This window comes from Amborella trichopoda, chromosome 3, assembly GCF_054954075.1.
Source record: "Amborella trichopoda isolate Santa Cruz 75 chromosome 3, AtrichopodaSantaCruz75HAP2 v2.0, whole genome shotgun sequence".
Taxonomy (NCBI): Eukaryota; Viridiplantae; Streptophyta; class Magnoliopsida; order Amborellales; family Amborellaceae; genus Amborella; species Amborella trichopoda.
In genome coordinates this window covers 7,923,785-7,942,801 of record NC_142338.1, presented here as the reverse complement: position 1 = coordinate 7,942,801, position 19,017 = coordinate 7,923,785, and the positions used below count along the sequence as shown (strand labels likewise).

Below are 19,017 nucleotides of genomic sequence, written 5' to 3'. Positions count from 1 at the left end.
CTCAATTAGGGATAAACTATTATATGGCCCAAGGGGGAGATTCAAACTTGAAAAGTCAAAGTAAATAACATTAGTGATAGCCATCATGCCTCCTTAGCATATGCTTTTAAAATTGCCTATTAATACCATATATTTACATTTTGTTTTCATTTAATGATGTTTGAAAATTATCCCAAATCAAATGATGAGTATTCAAATATGCTATATAAATAACTATGTAATTGGAAGATAAACACAAGTGTGAAAACACTAGGGCATTTGTACACATGCACGCATGTATGTGCGTATCGCACGTGTGGCACATGTGGGAGTGGTGTGTTAGAACCGGTGCACACGTGTGCGTGTTGCACATATGGCACTTTATGGGAGTGTGTGTGGTATGTGTGGGAGTGTGTGGTATGTGTGGGAGTGTGTACCGCTCGTGTCAGACGTACACACATGTGAGTGGTGCGTGTCGCGTGACGCATAGAACCGGGCGTTTCCCGGTTTTGTGCTGAAACTGACATGAGCTGTGCCGATTCCTGAATTGAATCGGGCGAGTCTGGTTTGACTCGCCGATTTTTAAATCATTGGTATGGTCGGAACTTACAATTGGAACTCGTTTCAGAACTTCACCCCCGAACCCTAGTTCTTCCTCTTCTCTTCGCTCCCATCTTGCGTTTGTTTTTGTGATTTTTGTTTTTGGGTTTGTTGAGTTTTACTTAGCTCCAATTATGAATGTTGTAGGTACCTTACTCATTTTGTTACCTTTCTTTTTTAAGAATAATGCTTATGGGTTCATGAAATCTGATATATTTTTTCTAAGATATACAACTATGATGTGAGTTTGTTTATATCTTTTTATGCAAACAAGAAATGCATGAATTACCAACATTTCCATTTTCTTATTACAGCTATGATATGGGCATTTTCAATTGTGTCTATTTAAATTATTACAAGTTATTGTTGAATGAGCTGGTTTTATATATGGTTATATATGGATGCATGAATTGTGAATGTTGCTTGAGATGCATCATAAATGTCTTAACAGATAATATACTAATGTTATGTGCTGTGTGTATAGCTTGTGAATGACGTATATTTTAGAATTGTGGATAATATATATTTTTTAGGTTGGGATATAGATGCATATGTGGTGAAGGTAAGTAGTGCCCAAATTATTATAGGTTATTGTTGAATGGGCTGATTTCTTTTAAAAAACGGCGAGTCGAACCGGACTCGCCCGGTTTCAACCGAAAACCGGGAACCGCCCGGGTTCTAGAGTGGAACGGCGCGTTCCCATCCGGTTCAGCCCGGTTCTAGAGTGGAACCACCGGTTCCCATCCGATTCAGCCCGGTTCTAGAGTGGAACCGCCGGTTCCCATCCGGTTCAGCCCGGTTCACGCACGTAACACATGACACACATGTGTGAGCGTGCCCCACGCACACTCACACATGCACACGTGTGTCTGAGCGCACATACGAGCGTGCCCCACGCACACTCACACATGCACACGTGTGTCCGAGCACACATACGAGCGTGCCCCATGCACACGTGTATCCGTCGAGCGCACATGCGAGTGTACCCCACACACACTCACACGGGCACACGTGTTTGGAGCACACTCACACGTGCACACGTGTGTCAGAGCGCACATACGAGTGTGGCCCACACACACTCACATGCGCACACGTGTTTGGAGCACACTCACACGTGCACATGTGTGTCCGAGAACCGCCCGGGTTCTAGAGTGGAACGGCGGGTTCCCATCCGGTTCAGCCCGGTTCTAGAGTGGAACCACCGGTTCCCATCTGATTCAGCCCGGTTCTAGAGTGGAACCGCCGGTTCCCATCCGGTTCAGCCCGGTTCACGCACGTAACACATGACACACATGTGTGAGCGTGCCCCACGCACACTCACACATGCACACGTGTGTCTGAGCGCACATACGAGCGTGCCCCACGCACACTCACACATGCACACGTGTGTCCGAGCACACATGCGAGCTTGCCCCATGCACACGTGTATCCGTCGAGCGCACATGCGAGTGTACCCCACACACACTCACACGGGCACACGTGTTTGGAGCACACTCACACGTGCACACGTGTGTCAGAGCGCACATACGAGTGTGCCCCACACACACTCACATGCGCACACGTGTTTGGAGCACACTCACACGTGCACATGTGTGTCCGAGCGTACATACGAGTGTGCCCCACGCACACACGTGTATTCGAGCACACATGCGAGCGTACCCCACGCACATTCATTCAGCCCGGTTCTAGAGTGGAACCGCCGGTTCCCATCCGGTTCAGCCCGGTTCACACACGCAACACATGACACACACGTGCGAGCGTGCCCCACGCACACTCACACATGCACACGTGTGTCCGAGCGCACATGCAAGGGTGCCCCATGCACACGTGTATCTGCCGAGCGTACATGCGAGTGTACCCCACACACACTCACACGTGCACACGTGTTTGGAGCACACTCACACGTGCATACGTGTGTCAGAGCACACATACAAGCGTGCCCCACACACACTCACACGCGCACACTCACATGCGCACACGTGTTTGGAGCACACTCACACGTGCACATGTGTGTCCGAGCGTACATACGAGTGTGCCCCACGCACACACGTGTATTCGAGCACACATGCAAGCGTACCCCACGTACATTCATTCAGCCCGATTCTAGAGTGGAACCGCCGGTTCCCATCCGGTTCAGCCCGGTTCACACACGCAACACATGACACACACGTGCGAGCGTGCCCCACGCACACTCACACATGCACACGTGTGTCCGAGAGCACATGCAAGGGTGCCCCATGCACACGTGTATCTGCCGAGCGTACATGCGAGTGTACCCCACACACACTCACACGCGCACACGTGTTTGGAGCACACTCACACGTGCATACGAGCGTACATACGAGTGTGCCCCACGCACACACGTGTATTCGAGCACACATGCGAGCGTACCCCACGCACATTCATTCAGCCCGGTTCTAGAGTGGAACCGCCGGTTCCCATCCGGTTCAGCCCGGTTCACACACGCAACACATGACACACACCTGCGAGCGTGCCCCACGCACACTCACACATGCACACGTGTGTCCGAGCGCACATGCAAGGGTGCCCCATGCACACGTGTATCTGCCGAGCGTACATGCGAGTGTACCCCACACACACTCACACGCGCACACGTGTTTGGAGCACACTCACACGTGCATACGTGTGTCAGAGCACACATACAAGCGTGCCCCACACACACTCACACGCGCACACTCACATGCGCACACGTGTTTGGAGCACACTCACACGTGCACATGTGTGTCCGAGCGTACATACGAGTGTGCCCCACGCACACACGTGTATTCGAGCACACATGCGAGCGTACCCCACGTACATTCATTCAGCCCGGTTCTAGAGTGGAACCGCCGGTTCCCATCCGGTTCAGCCCGGTTCACACACGCAACACATGACACACACGTGCGAGCGTGCCCCACGCACACTCACACATGCACACGTGTGTCCGAGCGCACATGCAAGGGTGCCCCATGCACACGTGTATCTGCCGAGCGTACATGCGAGTGTACCCCACACACACTCACACGCGCACACGTGTTTGGAGCACACTCACACGTGCATACGAGCGTACATACGAGTGTGCCCCACGCACACACGTGTATTCGAGCACACATGCGAGCGTACCCCACGCACATTCATTCAGCCCGGTTCTAGAGTGGAACCGTCGGTTCCCATCCGGTTCAGCCCGGTTCACACACGCAACACATGACACACACGTGCGAGCGTGCCCCACGCACACTCACACATGCACACGTGTGTCCGAGCGCACATGCAAGGGTGCCCCATGCACACGTGTATCTGCCGAGCGTACATGCGAGTGTACCCCACACACACTTACACGCGCACACGTGTTTGGAGCACACTCACACGTGCATACGAGCGTACATACGAGTGTGCCCCACGCACACACGTGTATTCGAGCACACATGCGAGCGTACCCCACGCACATTCATTCAGCCCGGTTCTAGAGTGGAACCGCCGGTTCCCATCCGGTTCAGCCCGGTTCACACACGCAACACATGACACACACGTGCGAGCGTGCCCCACGCACACTCACACATGCACACGTGTGTCCGAGCGCACATGCAAGGGTGCCCCATGCACACGTGTATCTGCCGAGCGTACATGCGAGTGTACCCCACACACACTCACACGCGCACACGTGTTTGGAGCACACTCACACGTGCATACGTGTGTCAGAGCACACATACAAGCGTGCCCCACACACACTCACACGCGCACACTCACATGCGCACACGTGTTTGGAGCACACTCACACGTGCACATGTGTGTCCGAGCGTACATACGAGTGTGCCCCACGCACACACGTGTATTCGAGCACACATGCGAGCGTACCCCACGTACATTCATTCAGCCCGGTTCTAGAGTGGAACCGTCGGTTCCCATCCGGTTCAGCCCGGTTCACACACGCAACACATGACACACACGTGCGAGCGTGCCCCACGCACACTCACACATGCACACGTGTGTCCGAGCGCACATGCAAGGGTGCCCCATGCACACGTGTATCTGCCGAGCGTACATGCGAGTGTACCCCACACACGTGTTTGGAGCACACTCACACGTGCATACGTGTGTCAGAGCACACATACAAGCGTGCCCCACACACACTCACACGCGCACACTCACATGCGCACACGTGTTTGGAGCACACTCACACGTGCACATGTGTGTCCGAGCGTACATACGAGTGTGCCCCACGCACACACGTGTATTCGAGCACACATGCGAGCGTACCCCACGTACATTCATTCAGCCCGGTTCTAGAGTGGAACCGTCGGTTCCCATCCGGTTCAGCCCGGTTCACACACGCAACACATGACACACACGTGCGAGCGTGCCCCACGCACACTCACACATGCACACGTGTGTCCGAGCGCACATGCAAGGGTGCCCCATGCACACGTGTATCTGCCGAGCGTACATGCGAGTGTACCCCACACACACTCACACGCGCACACGTGTTTGGAGCACACTCACACGTGCATACGTGTGTCAGAGCACACATACAAGCGTGCCCCACACACACTCACACGCGCACACGTGTTTGGAGCACACTCACACGTGCACACGTGCGTCCGAGCGCACATACGAGCGTGCCCCACGCACACACGTGTATTCGAGCACACATGCGAGCGTACCCCACGCACACTCATACACGCACACGTGTATCCAAACGCACATGCGAGGTTGCCCTAATATTTTTATATACATTTTATAATTCATATTGCATAGGTATTTATATGACAAATTTGAATAGCCATCTTTCGATGTGGGATAATTCCCAAGCATCATTAAATGAAAACAAAATGTAAATATAGTCTATTAATCAGCAATTTATAATCACATGTAATTAGATGGCTTGATGGTTATGACTTTGAATTTTTTACTTGAGGTCTCAAGGTCGAATTCCCTTGGATCCCCTTGGGCACCTTGCATTTGAATCCTTTTGGGCATGTGTTGCATTTTTGTTGTGTATATAGTGGTTGGTATAAATATTTTTGTTGTTTTCGAATCCCCTTGGGCATGTGTTGCATTTTTGTTATATATATAGTGGTTGGTATAAATATAAATATTTTTGTTGTGTATATAGTGGTTGGTATAAATATAAATATTTTTGTAAATAATATAAAAAACATAAAAAAATAAAAAAAATTATTTTTTTATATAACCGTTAATTTTTGTTGTATATAGTGGTATAATTATTTTTGTAAATAATATGAAAGGTATATAAAAAATAAGAATGAAAAGTTTATTCTATTTGAAATCTCCATCTTTCTACTAACAATCTCTTTTACTAAATTTATTATAGAAACCTAAAAAAATAAATTTTTGAAAAATTGAAGTGTTATTTCCAAAATTTGTACGCATTTTATTAATTTTTACATTGATAACCAAATCTTTTATTTTATTTATGAATTTTTACATTATAAATCATGTAATGTACTATTTTTCTTACAGTTGTCAATAATACATTTTAAATTAGATAATATTATTAAATATTTTTAATTTGTTATTATTTGTCTAATAAAATAATTATAAAATATAAACTAATAATTATAATTTCAGTATATAATATTATAATTAGTGAGGTTGTAATAATTTTGGATTATAGTTATTTAGGCTGTAATAGTTTGGGTTTTTTTAGCGGGTTAGGGTTTTTCGCCAAAACGAGATTTTAATTGCCATTCTTTCATTGATTAGTCTACTCTTTATAATAGTCCATATATAATTGTATATTTTATCTATGATAATTCTATTATTTTTCTTTTATGTGATGTAAATTTAATAGTTAAAATAAATTTATACAGGGAAAGAGCATCTCAATATTCACAAATTGATGAAAAAAATGAAAGTTAATAAGGTAGTACTTTCATTTTTTATTGGATTCCTAAAAAATAATATTTATAATGAAATTTAATAATTTTTTCGAATTTTTTTAAAGCTTTAATCCGACCGATTCAACCGATTCTCGATCCGGATCGTCGATTCGTAGATCCGGATCGATTTTTGAAGTACCCGATCCGGGTCATCGATCCGTTTTTTAAACCATTCGTTTAAACTATTACAGTTTTTTGAATGCTCTCTCTCTCTCTCTCTCTCTCTCTCTCTCTCTCTCTCCGTATTTTAGGTATTCTAGTTCTTTGGTTCCAAATATATATTTTTCTGTTTATTGGCCTTTGGCCTGCTCATTTTTGTCATCAAGTTTTTTTCAACAGGAAATGTGTGATGTTGAATGCCCATTCTCAATTTTTTCTTTGAAAGATACCACCCATCCTCATTTTCAAAAATCAAAATAAAATTTAGATGGCAAAACCTACAGAAGACTGAAGATCACATCACTGGAATTTAATTGCCTTTTATGGATCCATTTTTGTGAATTCAACTTCCTTTTTTAAAGGAAATGTCTGATTTTGAAGAACGCCTTGTGCAAAAAATCAAAATAAAATCTTGAATGCAAACCCCTACTACGCACCCCCCACTTAAGATTTGAACGCCATTTTTTTTTCAGTCTGCAGAAGTAAGCAAAGAGAAATGACAGCCTATTATAGCATGTGAAGAGATAGAGATAGATAGAGAATGGATCATTCACTATGGGGACACCTGCCTTTGCTGGTGAGATCCAACTCCAAAGAATCAGTGGAGTATATACTCCAGACACTCTGGCGAACTCGCAAGACTGGCCTTGACCCAACTGACAGGGCCTTCATCCGTGATGTGCTCCAACTCCCCAGCGACTCTGACCTCAACCCCGTAAATATCTTTCTCTCTCTCTCTCTCATCTTAATTTTGTCATGACTGTTATTTCTGTCTGTGTTTGAGCCTTTCTTCTTTCATTGACTTTCAAAATTTTATTGCAATAGTTTTTCTTTTCCTAGATTTCTTTGCTTACCCTTTATATTCCATTAAAGTTGTGGTGCGATGGTGAAAGTTCAAACTCAAATCATGCATTCTCCTCTTCTTCAAATGTTGGATATCATCTAGGTGAAGAGGTATGGTGCCTTGGAGAATGCATATGAACTGGTGCTACAGTGTCCAGGGTCTTCCCTATTTAATAATAACTAATAACTGTCATTTCTTTTATCTTCCTTTACTTCAATCGAACCGGAACGGTTAACCGAACATGGGCTTGGAAGCGGTTTAACCGGCCTAACCAGTAAACCGGCCAATTCGACCGCTCTAACCGGGCAAGTCCCGGGCGGTCAAAAAAGTTTTGAAAAAAATAAAAGAAATACAAAACAATCTACCAAAATATGAAAAGTGTATAAAGAATGATTAAAAACAAAACACATTCAAATGAAGTTGAAAATTAATGAAAAAAATGGATTTTAACCCATTTTATATTTTCCAATGGCAATCTTTAAAATTTTATAAAAAAGATGAGAAAATATAAAAGTCAGTATTAATGACCAAAAGAAATTTTAATCTTTACCATAATGTATAGAATATTTAAAAATCATAACAAATCAAATTCCTTATTTTTGAGAATTTATATACATTTTTTTATTTTGTTTTTTTTTAAATACCGGTTGATCACCCTAACCGCCCAAAGCCGGAACTGGCCGGTTCCGATCTAACAGGGCGGTTAGCGGTTAGATCAGGCGATTTTGCGAACAATGGTTGGCACTGAGTCTTCTTTCACTTTTGGTTTTGTTGGCATTGAGTCGCTTAACTAAAAGTTGAGACGTGGACAATGCATTGGCTTTGCTTTCATGTTGGAGAACTTTATAGTGTATATCAAATTTGAAATGGCTTTGTAGATGGATTGTAGCTTGAGCTTCATGGAGAATTCTGAATTCTGGTGAAGCTTTATTCTTGCTACTTTCTGTATTGATATGATAGGGGGTGGCCATGATGAGACACTTTCATTTTTCTACTGATGAAATAATTGCACTATGGGGCTATTTTTTTGATGGACATGGGATCAGTTTTGAAATAAATCGTTATGCTATCATCCTATGAGTTATCAAGATGAGCTTTCCCTCCCTTTTTCAGATTGTACTTCTTGGATATTGAACATATGAATATCTGAAATACTTTATTTCTTTGTGCTATGCAGCTATTGGTATGCCTTCGTATATTGATACGTAGGTATGAAGATTTCGGCAAAGATGAAATCCATAAGCTTTTTCCTCCTGAGGTTTCGCCTGAACTGCAAAGATTGCTCACTCTTCTGCTTCAGAAGTTCCAAAGGGAGTGGAGAGATGATGCACGCAGAGACCAGGTCAGATAAATTGTATTACTTTGTCTTTCGCCTGAACTGTAAAGATTGCTCACTCTTCTGAGGTTAATTTGAACCCGTTTGGTGCTTTCCACCAGTGCTTCTATATAAGTAGAATGTTGATTTTATGGCATTATAGCTGATCCAGATTGCTATGTCAATTGTATGAGAAAACAGACTGGCTGATCTTTGAAATTGCTAAACCAATTATTTGGCCCTCAAGTGTCAAATTAAATTTTAGCTTTCACTGAATGTATAGTGTGGTCAGCCATTTGGTACTACTACTTGTAGCACCTGACACACACATTAGACAGTACAAAGTGTTAAAATAAATATGAACTTAAAAAATTGAGTTCTAGAATAAGACACACAATGGTTACTCTGAAGTAGAATGATTATACTAGATAACTTGTTCATTGTTTTGGTTAGCTTGAAGATTTTTTTTTGTTTTTTTTGACCGCCTGTAAGAATGAATGTGGTAAAGATTAGGGTCTTGTGAAGAATGCAGGTGATTTCATTTGGAAATTGTACGAATTGATTTTGGGGCTTTTTGGTCCTCAGGGGTACAAGAAGTTCAAGATGTGGATTGGATAAAAATGCTACTTGAATTTGCTGTTATGGGCATTTTATTAAAACTTATCAGTTAGGCTGGAAATTTACAAAGCCATCACTTAACTGTTACTCTTGTGGTTAGATGTATAGACTTGTTTTTGCGACCTTAGCCTTCCTCTATTTATTTTTCATATGGTTATACTTTTTATTATATGTCAAGAAGCACATTACTGTAGTTTGTTTGAAAACTCTTTGCAAGCATTTTCTTCTACTGACTAGATATTGGTTAACCACTATGTGTGCTGCCAATTAGAAAGGCTTGTGTCAAGAAATTTATTCTGACTTTGATAGCTATATATGTCTATGGAACACTGTATCAATGTCTAGGTTTCCTTGCCTCGCTTGAAAGCAATGACTTGGAATATGGCAACTCCAAATGCAGCAACTACAGATCACGTCGCTGTTATTAGTCTGAAGGTATGCTTCATCTGATCAACACCGTGACTATTTTAAGGTTTCTTCCGTTCTTATGTCCCAGGTAGGGTTGTTCCTTTTGGTGTTTGATGGATGTTAATGGTAACTGCTACTGTTACCATTCAAAAATAATAAATACTTGTTAGAAAAATGGTAACCGCTGATGTTCATAAATATTTTGATGTTTTATTTTGGGGATTGCTATTTACACCCATGTACATGATGTGTGTGTGGGGCCTCTGTGTGTGTGCACGTTCGTGTGTGTCTCTGTGTGTGTGTGCCTGTATGTGCATGTGTTTACACGCTAAACCCTAAAACTTGTAAAATTTTAAAGGAAAGAAGGATGACATACACTTCTTGTTGTGCTGGATATGTTTATTCCCAAACTGAGTCAACAAGAAGTTATGCCTTCATTCAGCATCAGTGCAACTAAACAGTATAGTTGATTACCTATTGAAGACAGGCATGCCCATCACGCATATCTGTTTAATGTGCAATAACTCTGAAACTGTAAGTCACTCCCACACTGCTTCGATGCGCAAGTTAGGCGTCATTATGTGAAGTCTAAGCATTTTGGCAGTCCTGTGGCTCCTGTGGGTGAAAAGCAACAAAAAGTATTTAATGAACAAAAGTAAAATGATTGAACAAATGAAGGAGAAGGTGAGGAAATTGCTTGGACAAGACAAATCAACAAATAGAAAATCAATGAAGTGGAGTCCTTCGCTTTGACGGTATAATGAAGCTGAACTTTGATGAGACCTCCAGGGCAAATCCAGGTTTTGGGAGGGTGGGTGGACTCCCAAGGGACCATCAGGGAAGATTTGATTCACTTATTCTGAGCCTCCTCATATATATCGGTCGAATGAGGCAAAGGTCTATGGTTTTGGAGTTTTGGACAAAAAATCGAATCAAATAGTCAAGCCGAATCTAGTAAATGTGATTGCGTGGGCTAGCGAGATGGAGTCCTGCATTGGCAATTGCATTATGTTTTTGAAGAACATGGGACTGTCACTGGATCAGGAGCAATGAGGTGTAATTCAGACATGTATGGAACGGGACTAATGAAGAAGTTATTGCCTGGCCAGAAATGGGGTACGAAATGCATTGTTGGCAGTGACCTCGTATTATCACTTACTCTAATCTTATGCTAATGGACTCATTTATATAAACAAGAAAAATCGTACTCATTCTTAAATCAATTCTGATTATTGAAACGCAGTTAGCAAACAAAAAAAGTTCACATATGTTCACAATAAAGAAGTGAATTTAGTGCCAATGTGCCATGTGATTCTGGTGCTAATTCAGTTTTTGGAAATGATGCAGTCTTCTGGGGAAAGTCATACCTAAGTGACTTGTTGTGTCTTTGACATATGATTCCCTATTGTTATGGGGATATATAATTACAGTAATTGGATATATAAACTTTACTATAATGATTATAGTGTAATCCAATTGAGGATGGAGAAACAGTTGTCTTTGGATCATGATTATCAAAATAAAATGACTGATGAAGAGAGACTGGGAACCACCATTGGCATCATTTCTTGTTCTGATTTGTCTTATTCTATCACTGCCCCTCTTTTTACTGAATAGTGATGACACAATGGACTATGGTTTGTATAAACGGCATTGAATTTATAGTATGTGATCCTGGTTTTAGAAGTTCCTTTATCTGTTATGTGATTCAGTTTGTGCAACCTAACATTGTGCAGCTTCAAGATGATACACGACAGTACCCGTCAAGTGAAAGAGAGGTCAAGTTCCAATTAGCAAAAGATACCCTTGATACCATGTTGAAGTCCATGTACCATATAAGGGAGCAATTATCAAGTATAGTAAGTTGATCTTCATTATCCACATTTTATTGTGCATATGCCTTTTTTTTTTTTTTTTAATTGAACAAGCTATTTACATATTCTTTTGATCAGTTTAGCAGCAGTTTACTTTTGCATTCGATTTTGACAGGGTGAACCTTTAAATGGTCATTTGCAAGCTAACGGTCAGTAATAGAATTAGTCGAACACATTGAATTTGGAAGGTATGACCAGGCTTGTAACATGAACATGTAGAAAATAGTGGCTTGAAATATGATACAATGTCTTTGTTTCATTTAATGCTGTGGTATCGTTTTGAGCCCTAATCACTGACTTATTCTATTAATTTGCAAACCTATTTGATATTAATATTTAAAAGGACAACTGAGTATATCTTAGGGCTTTCAAAACATGGAATCTGAACCATTCACCAAACCCAATATTGCTGGCTTCTCGCTCCTTATTGGTCCCACTTTTAGTTGTAAAAAGTGGTTATATATATATATATATATATATATATATATATATATATATATATATATATATATATATATATATATATATATATAGGAAAAAGATGCGAGTAGCCCACTTGCTCAACCCATTCAAATGCACCTAACGGCAGTAATTAGATGGGATAGATTGGAACCCTTGTTCCTGAGGGTAACTCCGTTCCTTCTTATATTTTGTTACTTCGGTTTGTACAATATTTCGTAGTGTAATATTTGGCCTTACAATATACTCATTGCACAAATATGGTACAGGAAAATATTACCTTGTACGTTGGGTATTCTACTATGCGTGGTTTCATAAGACCATATCGAAGAGTCCGTTACCATCTAAACGAATTACTTCAGGCCTAGGAGCTCTTCAGGAAACACTAGGAGTTATTCAACAAGCGTCATTCCACGCTTAGAAATGTGGTGGAGAGGACATTTGGACTTTGGAAGGCCAAATTTTCTGTACTCAGGAATCAAATGCAGTATCCTTTACGAACACAGGTTTATGTAGTTATTGAATGTGCAATATTGCACAACTACGTCATAATGCCATGGGGAACCGATAGCAAAAAGAGCTGCGTTTTTGACGGAGGGTTGAGAGTCAACTTGTAATTGACAGAGATGATGGGTTTTTACAATTGACTCAGGGGCACGATCATGATGTTGGTGTCAGTCTGCGAGATGCCATGGCGACGCAGTTGTGGGAGGCCTACCTAAGTCGCTAGCACTTGTAATTAAAATCATGTTCTACATTTCATATAGACTTTATTTTGTGGCCACAAATTTTCGAGTCCTCGTCGAATGTTGAGTCCCATATCATTGTTGAATGGGCTGGTTTTGTACATGGTTTTCTTTATGGATGTATGAATTGCGAATGTTCCTTTACACGCATCACGAATGTCTTAACAGGTAACATATAAATATTGTGTGCCATTATAATCTTAGCAAGAGAGTGAGAGAGCACACAAATGTTGTGTGCATGACTTGTGCATGACATATATTTTTGAATTGTGAGTGACGTATATTTTTTAGGCTGGGATACGGATACATCAATGGTGAATGTAAGTAGTGTTCAAGTTATTACGGTTTATTGTTGAATGAGCTGATTTTTTACTGCTTGCATTGTGCATGTGTGTTTGAATCAAACTGATGTTTTAGTTCTTGCATTTTTAATTATGTATGTTTAAACTATTACAGGTTATTGTTCAAAGTTAATTAAATTGAGGTTGTGCTTGACATTGTCTATAGACTGCTCTAATTTTGAGGTGTAATGTAGTTTATTGTGAAACATTTGCATCAATTGGTGTACAAATGTATCTCTCTCTAGGACACTTCTCTCACTCATCAATTAAACTCTCTGATAACTCTTTTTTTCTCAATCCAATGTATTTTACTTTCAATTGATATTGTATTCTAAAAAATAATAGTATACAAATTAATAAAAAATAAATAAATAGCTAGGTCTTAATTTTAACATTTACATTTTGTTTATTATTTAGATATAATCTAATACATATGTCCTGCTTTTCTTTAACTTCTTAGGAGGTTATCAAATCAAACACAGAAAGGAGGTTATCAAACTTCTTCTCATGAGGTTATCAAACACATAAATCAGGAACTTTTCAACAAACACAGAGTCGAGGTTATCAAACACAGAAATTGGAAACTTCTTAAGTTCCCATGAGGTTATCAAACGCAGAAATTAGGAATTTTTCAACTTCCCAGAGATGTTATCAAACACAGAAACCTTGAATTTTTTCAGGAATTAGTATAGTTCTTTAGAAACTTTCAATTTACAAATCATGAACTTAGTTATCAAACAGGCCATTCTAATAAGAAAAAAAAGGGCAAGAGTTGGTTATCAAACAGGCCATTCTATTACGAAAAAAAAGGGGAACATTGGGCCCAAATATAGTAATTTTGGGAAAGTCGAAAGATATTATATTTCTGTATGAATATACTATCTATTTACTTCTTTAGGTAAAATCTAGTCTAAGATCAATTTCAGGACCTCAAAATTTAGGATGTAGCATATTCACCCTCTATGTCCTTGAAAAAAATAATGCTTCAAAATATGTTAGAGACCATCCAATTTTAAGAAGGTAAAGAAGGTGAGATATAAGTGTTAAAAAATTTAAAATTACAAAATTTTCTATTGAAAGTAATCATGGATTGTTGAGTGGGTCCCAAAGTTACATATTGAGAACATCCTCCCAAGTGGGTCATTCGGCTAAGATGTTTCTATGCTCCTGTGGGAACAGGAGCATAGTATATGGACTCCAACAGAATAAATATTTTTGCAGAGGGTGAGGTTTGTACAACGGGCCGCATCTAAAATTTACTTGGAGATGTAGTTTTAGTGTTGAAAACGGTTTGAAAGTCTATTTTTATTTTAATTATAAGTTTAAAATTTAAAAATAGTACAAATCAAGCATATCTATAAATATTTGTAAATCTAAAAAATAAAAGATCTAAATAACTTATTATAAAATATATTATTTTTAAAATTTTAAAAATAATCTTTTTATTCATAAAGATTTAAATGATAAATTGGAAGGTTCTTCAAAATTGGAATACTCTTATAAAGGATCTTTGAGGTGCATGTTTTTAAATGGAACGGCAAAAGTGACACGCAGGGTCGGATATAGGGCATCATGGTCTTACTTAAAAAAAGTAGCGAGGATATTTAAGTCATTTTCATATTTAAGGCAAGTGTCAATCGGTTCGTCTCGATTTAGCCTTTTTTTTTTATTTTTTTGAGATACGGTTTCTATGACTATGAGTCTATGTAGAAATGAGTCACTCTTAAAATTTTATTTTTGAGATGGATTTTCAGACCTAAGTTTTAGAGACATGTAATCTCTAACATGGAGATTATGGATATAAAATAAATAAATAAATTTGAAAAAATAAAAATAATGATTTTATGAAGAAATCATTTGGATTGTACTTTGGTTTCCATTGTGTTTAGATGGACCACCTATTTATAGCTATCTTTAAACTGGATGCTTTATACCTTGAGAATGCATATTGTAAAATGCAGTCCAACCCACATGAAACAATTTTTTTTTTCCCTTTCTTCTTATGTCTTTCTTTCATTTTGTTTTTAGCCCACCATCCCACCCTAGCCATAACAAGGCCAGGCTTGGATCAGCTTTATGGGCAAGGCCAAAGCCAGGGCCACCGCTGGCTAGCCAATAGGGTAGCAATGGACCCGGACCAACCCAAGACCCGAGAGATAGACTTGAGGTGGGTCCAGGTATGGGTTAAAAAATTGGACCCAATGGATTAGCCCGAGTCCAAATCTTGGACCCAAATATTATTCAGGTTTGGATCTGGGGTCTTGGTCCAGATCCAATAATATTTTTTGTGTCCCAAAATATTAAATATAGATAAATATATAAAAATTTTAATTTTAAAAAAAGTTTATATAAGGTTGCAACCTTAGAATGTAGAATTACATATGCACCTTCAATCTTTCAGAAAATGTTGTTTTAATGTTGAAAAATCCTCTAATTGATCATCTCGACATTGACATCTATGAATATTAAAAAAAAAAGATTTTGAATTCCAAAAATAGTGCATCATGCAACATATTATCTAGACCCTCCATTTTCAAGATTTCCATATGTTTATAGCTCTACTCAATTTTAACTATTTTTAGAATTTAAAATTTTATAATTAGATACAAAAATAAATTTTCAAATAATCTTAAGAATTTTTAACACCGATAAATTTTGAAGGCACCTTAATTGGATTTTGTTGAAAGTTACAACGTATAAAAACCACACCTTTAACGTTTCTATGCTACCACCAAGTTTATCTATATATCCCTTCATTTCGAAAAAACCAAGATACTTTTATAGGTATTGTATTTTTTATTCTTTTTGCAATTTCCAGATCGAATACTCTTCACATAGAGTCTTTTATCTTGCTAACTCTGCATTGCATCTCTCGAAGGTATATACTATAATAAACCATATTCATGGCGCACTATAAAACCTTTTAGAATGAGTCTTAAAGGTCTCCATAATTGGGATTTCAATGATGCCTTAACGTACCACATCTTTTAATTTACTGCAGCATAGAACATGAGCATCCCATAATAAAAATATGATATCTGCTAACTCATAAAAACTTTTATCTCCGAATCCTATTGAGTATTGAAATAGAATTCCAGTCCGGGTCCCTATTCTTTTGTGGTCTAGGTCTGGCCGGACCGGACGCAACACGTGTCCAGCGTGCTGTAACGACCAAAGTGAAGTGGGATGGTGGGGAGCGGCGTTGTTCGAGTGGTGGAGAGTACGAAGCCCGCGTGAATGACGATGCACGTGTGCCAATTTTGTACGCTTCTCTTCTAGTGGTTCGTCCTTAAGAAAAATTTGTCATATTCGAATGATATAAAACACAATGAATAAATAAAATAAGGATAAAGGGGGCTGACCAAGATTTACGAGGACAAGGGAATAAGTTCCTGTTCCCCAGAGAACCAAATAGCAGTATAGTACAAACTCTACCATATAACTCACACGTGCTAGTCAGCATTTGTAATTTAAATAGGGAAAAGTTTATATAGAGCCGAGGCTCTAAACAATCAAATTTGAACCTACCTTAAAAATTTTACTAGAAGAGATTGTTTTGATGCTCAAATATCTTCAAATTGATCATCTCGACATCAAGATGTATGGACATGAGAAAAAAATAGATTTCAAGTTTTGGAAATAGTGTATTTTGTAATGCATTTTTGGACCGTCAATTTTTGAGATTTTCAAGTTTTCATAGATCGGTTGATTTACACTATTTTTTAAGCTTTAAAATTTATAAATAAATATGAAAATGCATCTTAAGTCTATCATAGATTTTCAGTGTTGAAACCACATTTCTCGATACTATTTGAAGGTAGACTCTAATTTGATTGTTTAAAGCCTAAGTTCCATACAAACTACACCCTTTAGATATAAGTGCCTGTAAGGCCGCGGCTACGAGCGAATGTGCAGTTCGGGCCCTACCAACAAGTGGTCTTGTACTTATCCAAAAAAAGAAAAAAGAAAAAAGATAAAAAACAAAAAGGGTGCGGTTTGTATACAGTCGAGGCTCTCAACAATCAAATTAGAGCACACCTTCAAATAGTACTGAGAAATATGGTTCTAATACTATAAAGTTTTGTGATAGCCTTAAATTATATTTTCATATTTAGTTATAAAATTTAAAGCTTCAAAAATAATGTAGATCGAGCAGATCTATGAAAACTTGAAAATCTTAAAAATTGCCAGTCTAAAAATTAGGTACAAGATGCACTATTTCCAAAACTTAAAATCCTTTTTTCTTCTCAAGTCCGTGTATCTTGATGTCGAGATGATCAATTTGTTCATATTTGGGCATCAAGGCAACCTCTTCTAGTGAAAGTTTTGAGGTAGGCTCTAATTTGATTATTTAGAGCCTAGGTTCTATATAAACTTTTTCCAAAAAAAAAAGGGTTTATATGATTGCGAGGCTCTAAATAATCTAATTACGGCGCACCTCAAACTTTCACTAGAAGATGTTGTTTTGATGCCCAAATCTCCTCAAATAGATCATCTCGACCTCATGAGAAAAAATGGATTTCAAGTTTTGGAAATAGTGCATCTTGTAATACATTTTTGGACAGTCAATTTTCAAGATTTTCATAGATTTTCTCAATTTACACTATTTTTGAAGCTTTAAATTTTATAATTAGATATGAAAATATATTTTAAGGATATCATAAAGATTTCTAGCACTGAAACCACATTTCTCGACACTATTTGAAGGTACACTTTCCTTTAATTGTTTAGAGCCTCGGCCTTATGCAAACAACACCAAAAAAAAAAAAGGACGAGGTTTCTATAAGACCTAGGCTTTATGAAAACAAAATAAAGGTTCAGCTAATATCCTTGTCCAAAAATTACTATTAGTGACGGAAATCTCTATGATGGCTCTAAAATCAATTTCCAACACTAATAATAAATTTTGAAACTAAAAAATTTAAAGCAAAATAGACGGTCTAGATAATTTGATATAATATACACTATTTTTAGAGCTTGAAATCCCAATTTTTTTCACAACCATAATGTTCAAGTCGAGATGATCGATATAAAGGTTTTTCAATGTTTGACTTGCAATTTTCAATGAGTTATGAAGTGAGGATTTAGTTATTTTGCTAGGACTGCAGCCCTATCAAACCATTTTCCAAAAAAATAAATAAAAAAGTGGCATTGAAAATGTATTTTTTGCTCCGATTTAGAGGGATGCGTAACGGGTCAATTAACCTACCAACCCGATGGGTCAACCTGACTTGGGTCTAGGTCTAGGTCTAGGTCCTATTTTGGCCATGATGGGTCGGTGCAATTCAAAAGTAGGGACCCGACACCAAGACCGGTCGAATCCAAGTTTTGATTGACCCGATCAGAATATTTTAGATATACTATTTATTTATTGTAATAATATTATATATAATTTATTGATTATTTCTATTACACTGCCAAGTTTTTTCTTTTCTTTTTCATGCTATAAAACTTGACAGTGCAATAGAAATGATCAAACTTAGAAGAATATAAAAATGATAAATAAATAGTAAGTAAAACTAAACTTAATGCATATAATAATCTATACAATAAACTAGAACAAATAAATGTGGAAAATACGTCTTCAAATTAGCAAAAATGACAGAGAAAAAAATGTAGGGATCTAAGTCATATAAAATGCATTACGAGTGATGATCAAATGGTCTTGGTGAAGGATAAAGAGGTCAACGAAAAGTGGAGAATTTATTTTAAAAAATTATTAAATAACGAACAAAATAGAACATAGCAATAGAATGAACCATTGGGATAAACGA

General features: G+C 38.9%; 1 protein-coding gene across 3 annotated transcripts; it reads left to right on the top strand.

Annotated features, from left to right (window-relative positions):
• Positions 1-6,675: 6,675 nt before the first annotated feature.
• On the top strand, positions 6,676-13,092 carry LOC18428935 (uncharacterized). 3 transcript variants are annotated; one of them, XM_020664044.2, is made up of 6 exons: positions 6,676-7,353; positions 8,660-8,824; positions 9,761-9,850; positions 11,560-11,682; positions 11,813-11,885; positions 12,426-13,092. In XM_020664044.2, the coding sequence occupies exons 1-5, from the start codon at positions 7,180-7,182 to the stop codon at positions 11,852-11,854; spliced, it is 594 nt and encodes a 197-aa protein (XP_020519703.1). In that variant the 5' UTR covers positions 6,676-7,179; the 3' UTR covers positions 11,855-11,885; positions 12,426-13,092. The 3 variants fall into 3 exon arrangements, with proteins under 3 accessions (XP_020519703.1, XP_020519701.1, XP_020519702.1); XM_020664042.2 differs by having other exon boundaries at positions 6,690-7,353; positions 11,813-11,846; XM_020664043.2 differs by lacking the exon at positions 11,813-11,885 and having other exon boundaries at positions 6,690-7,353.
• Positions 13,093-19,017: the final 5,925 nt, after the last annotated feature.

What these genes read in the sequence shown, in the direction of transcription:
- LOC18428935 (XM_020664042.2), top strand. Translation starts at nt 7,180, where the DNA reads ATGGATCATTCACTATGGGGACACCTGCCTTTGCTGGTGAGATCCAAC. An exon ending in GCGACTCTGACCTCAACCCC is followed by an intron (nt 7,354 to 8,659) that starts GTAAATATCTTT and finishes TGTGCTATGCAG; the next exon opens with CTATTGGTATGCCTTCGTAT. An exon ending in TGGTCATTTGCAAGCTAACG is followed by an intron (nt 11,847 to 12,425) that starts GTCAGTAATAGA and finishes AATATGGTACAG; the next exon opens with GAAAATATTACCTTGTACGT.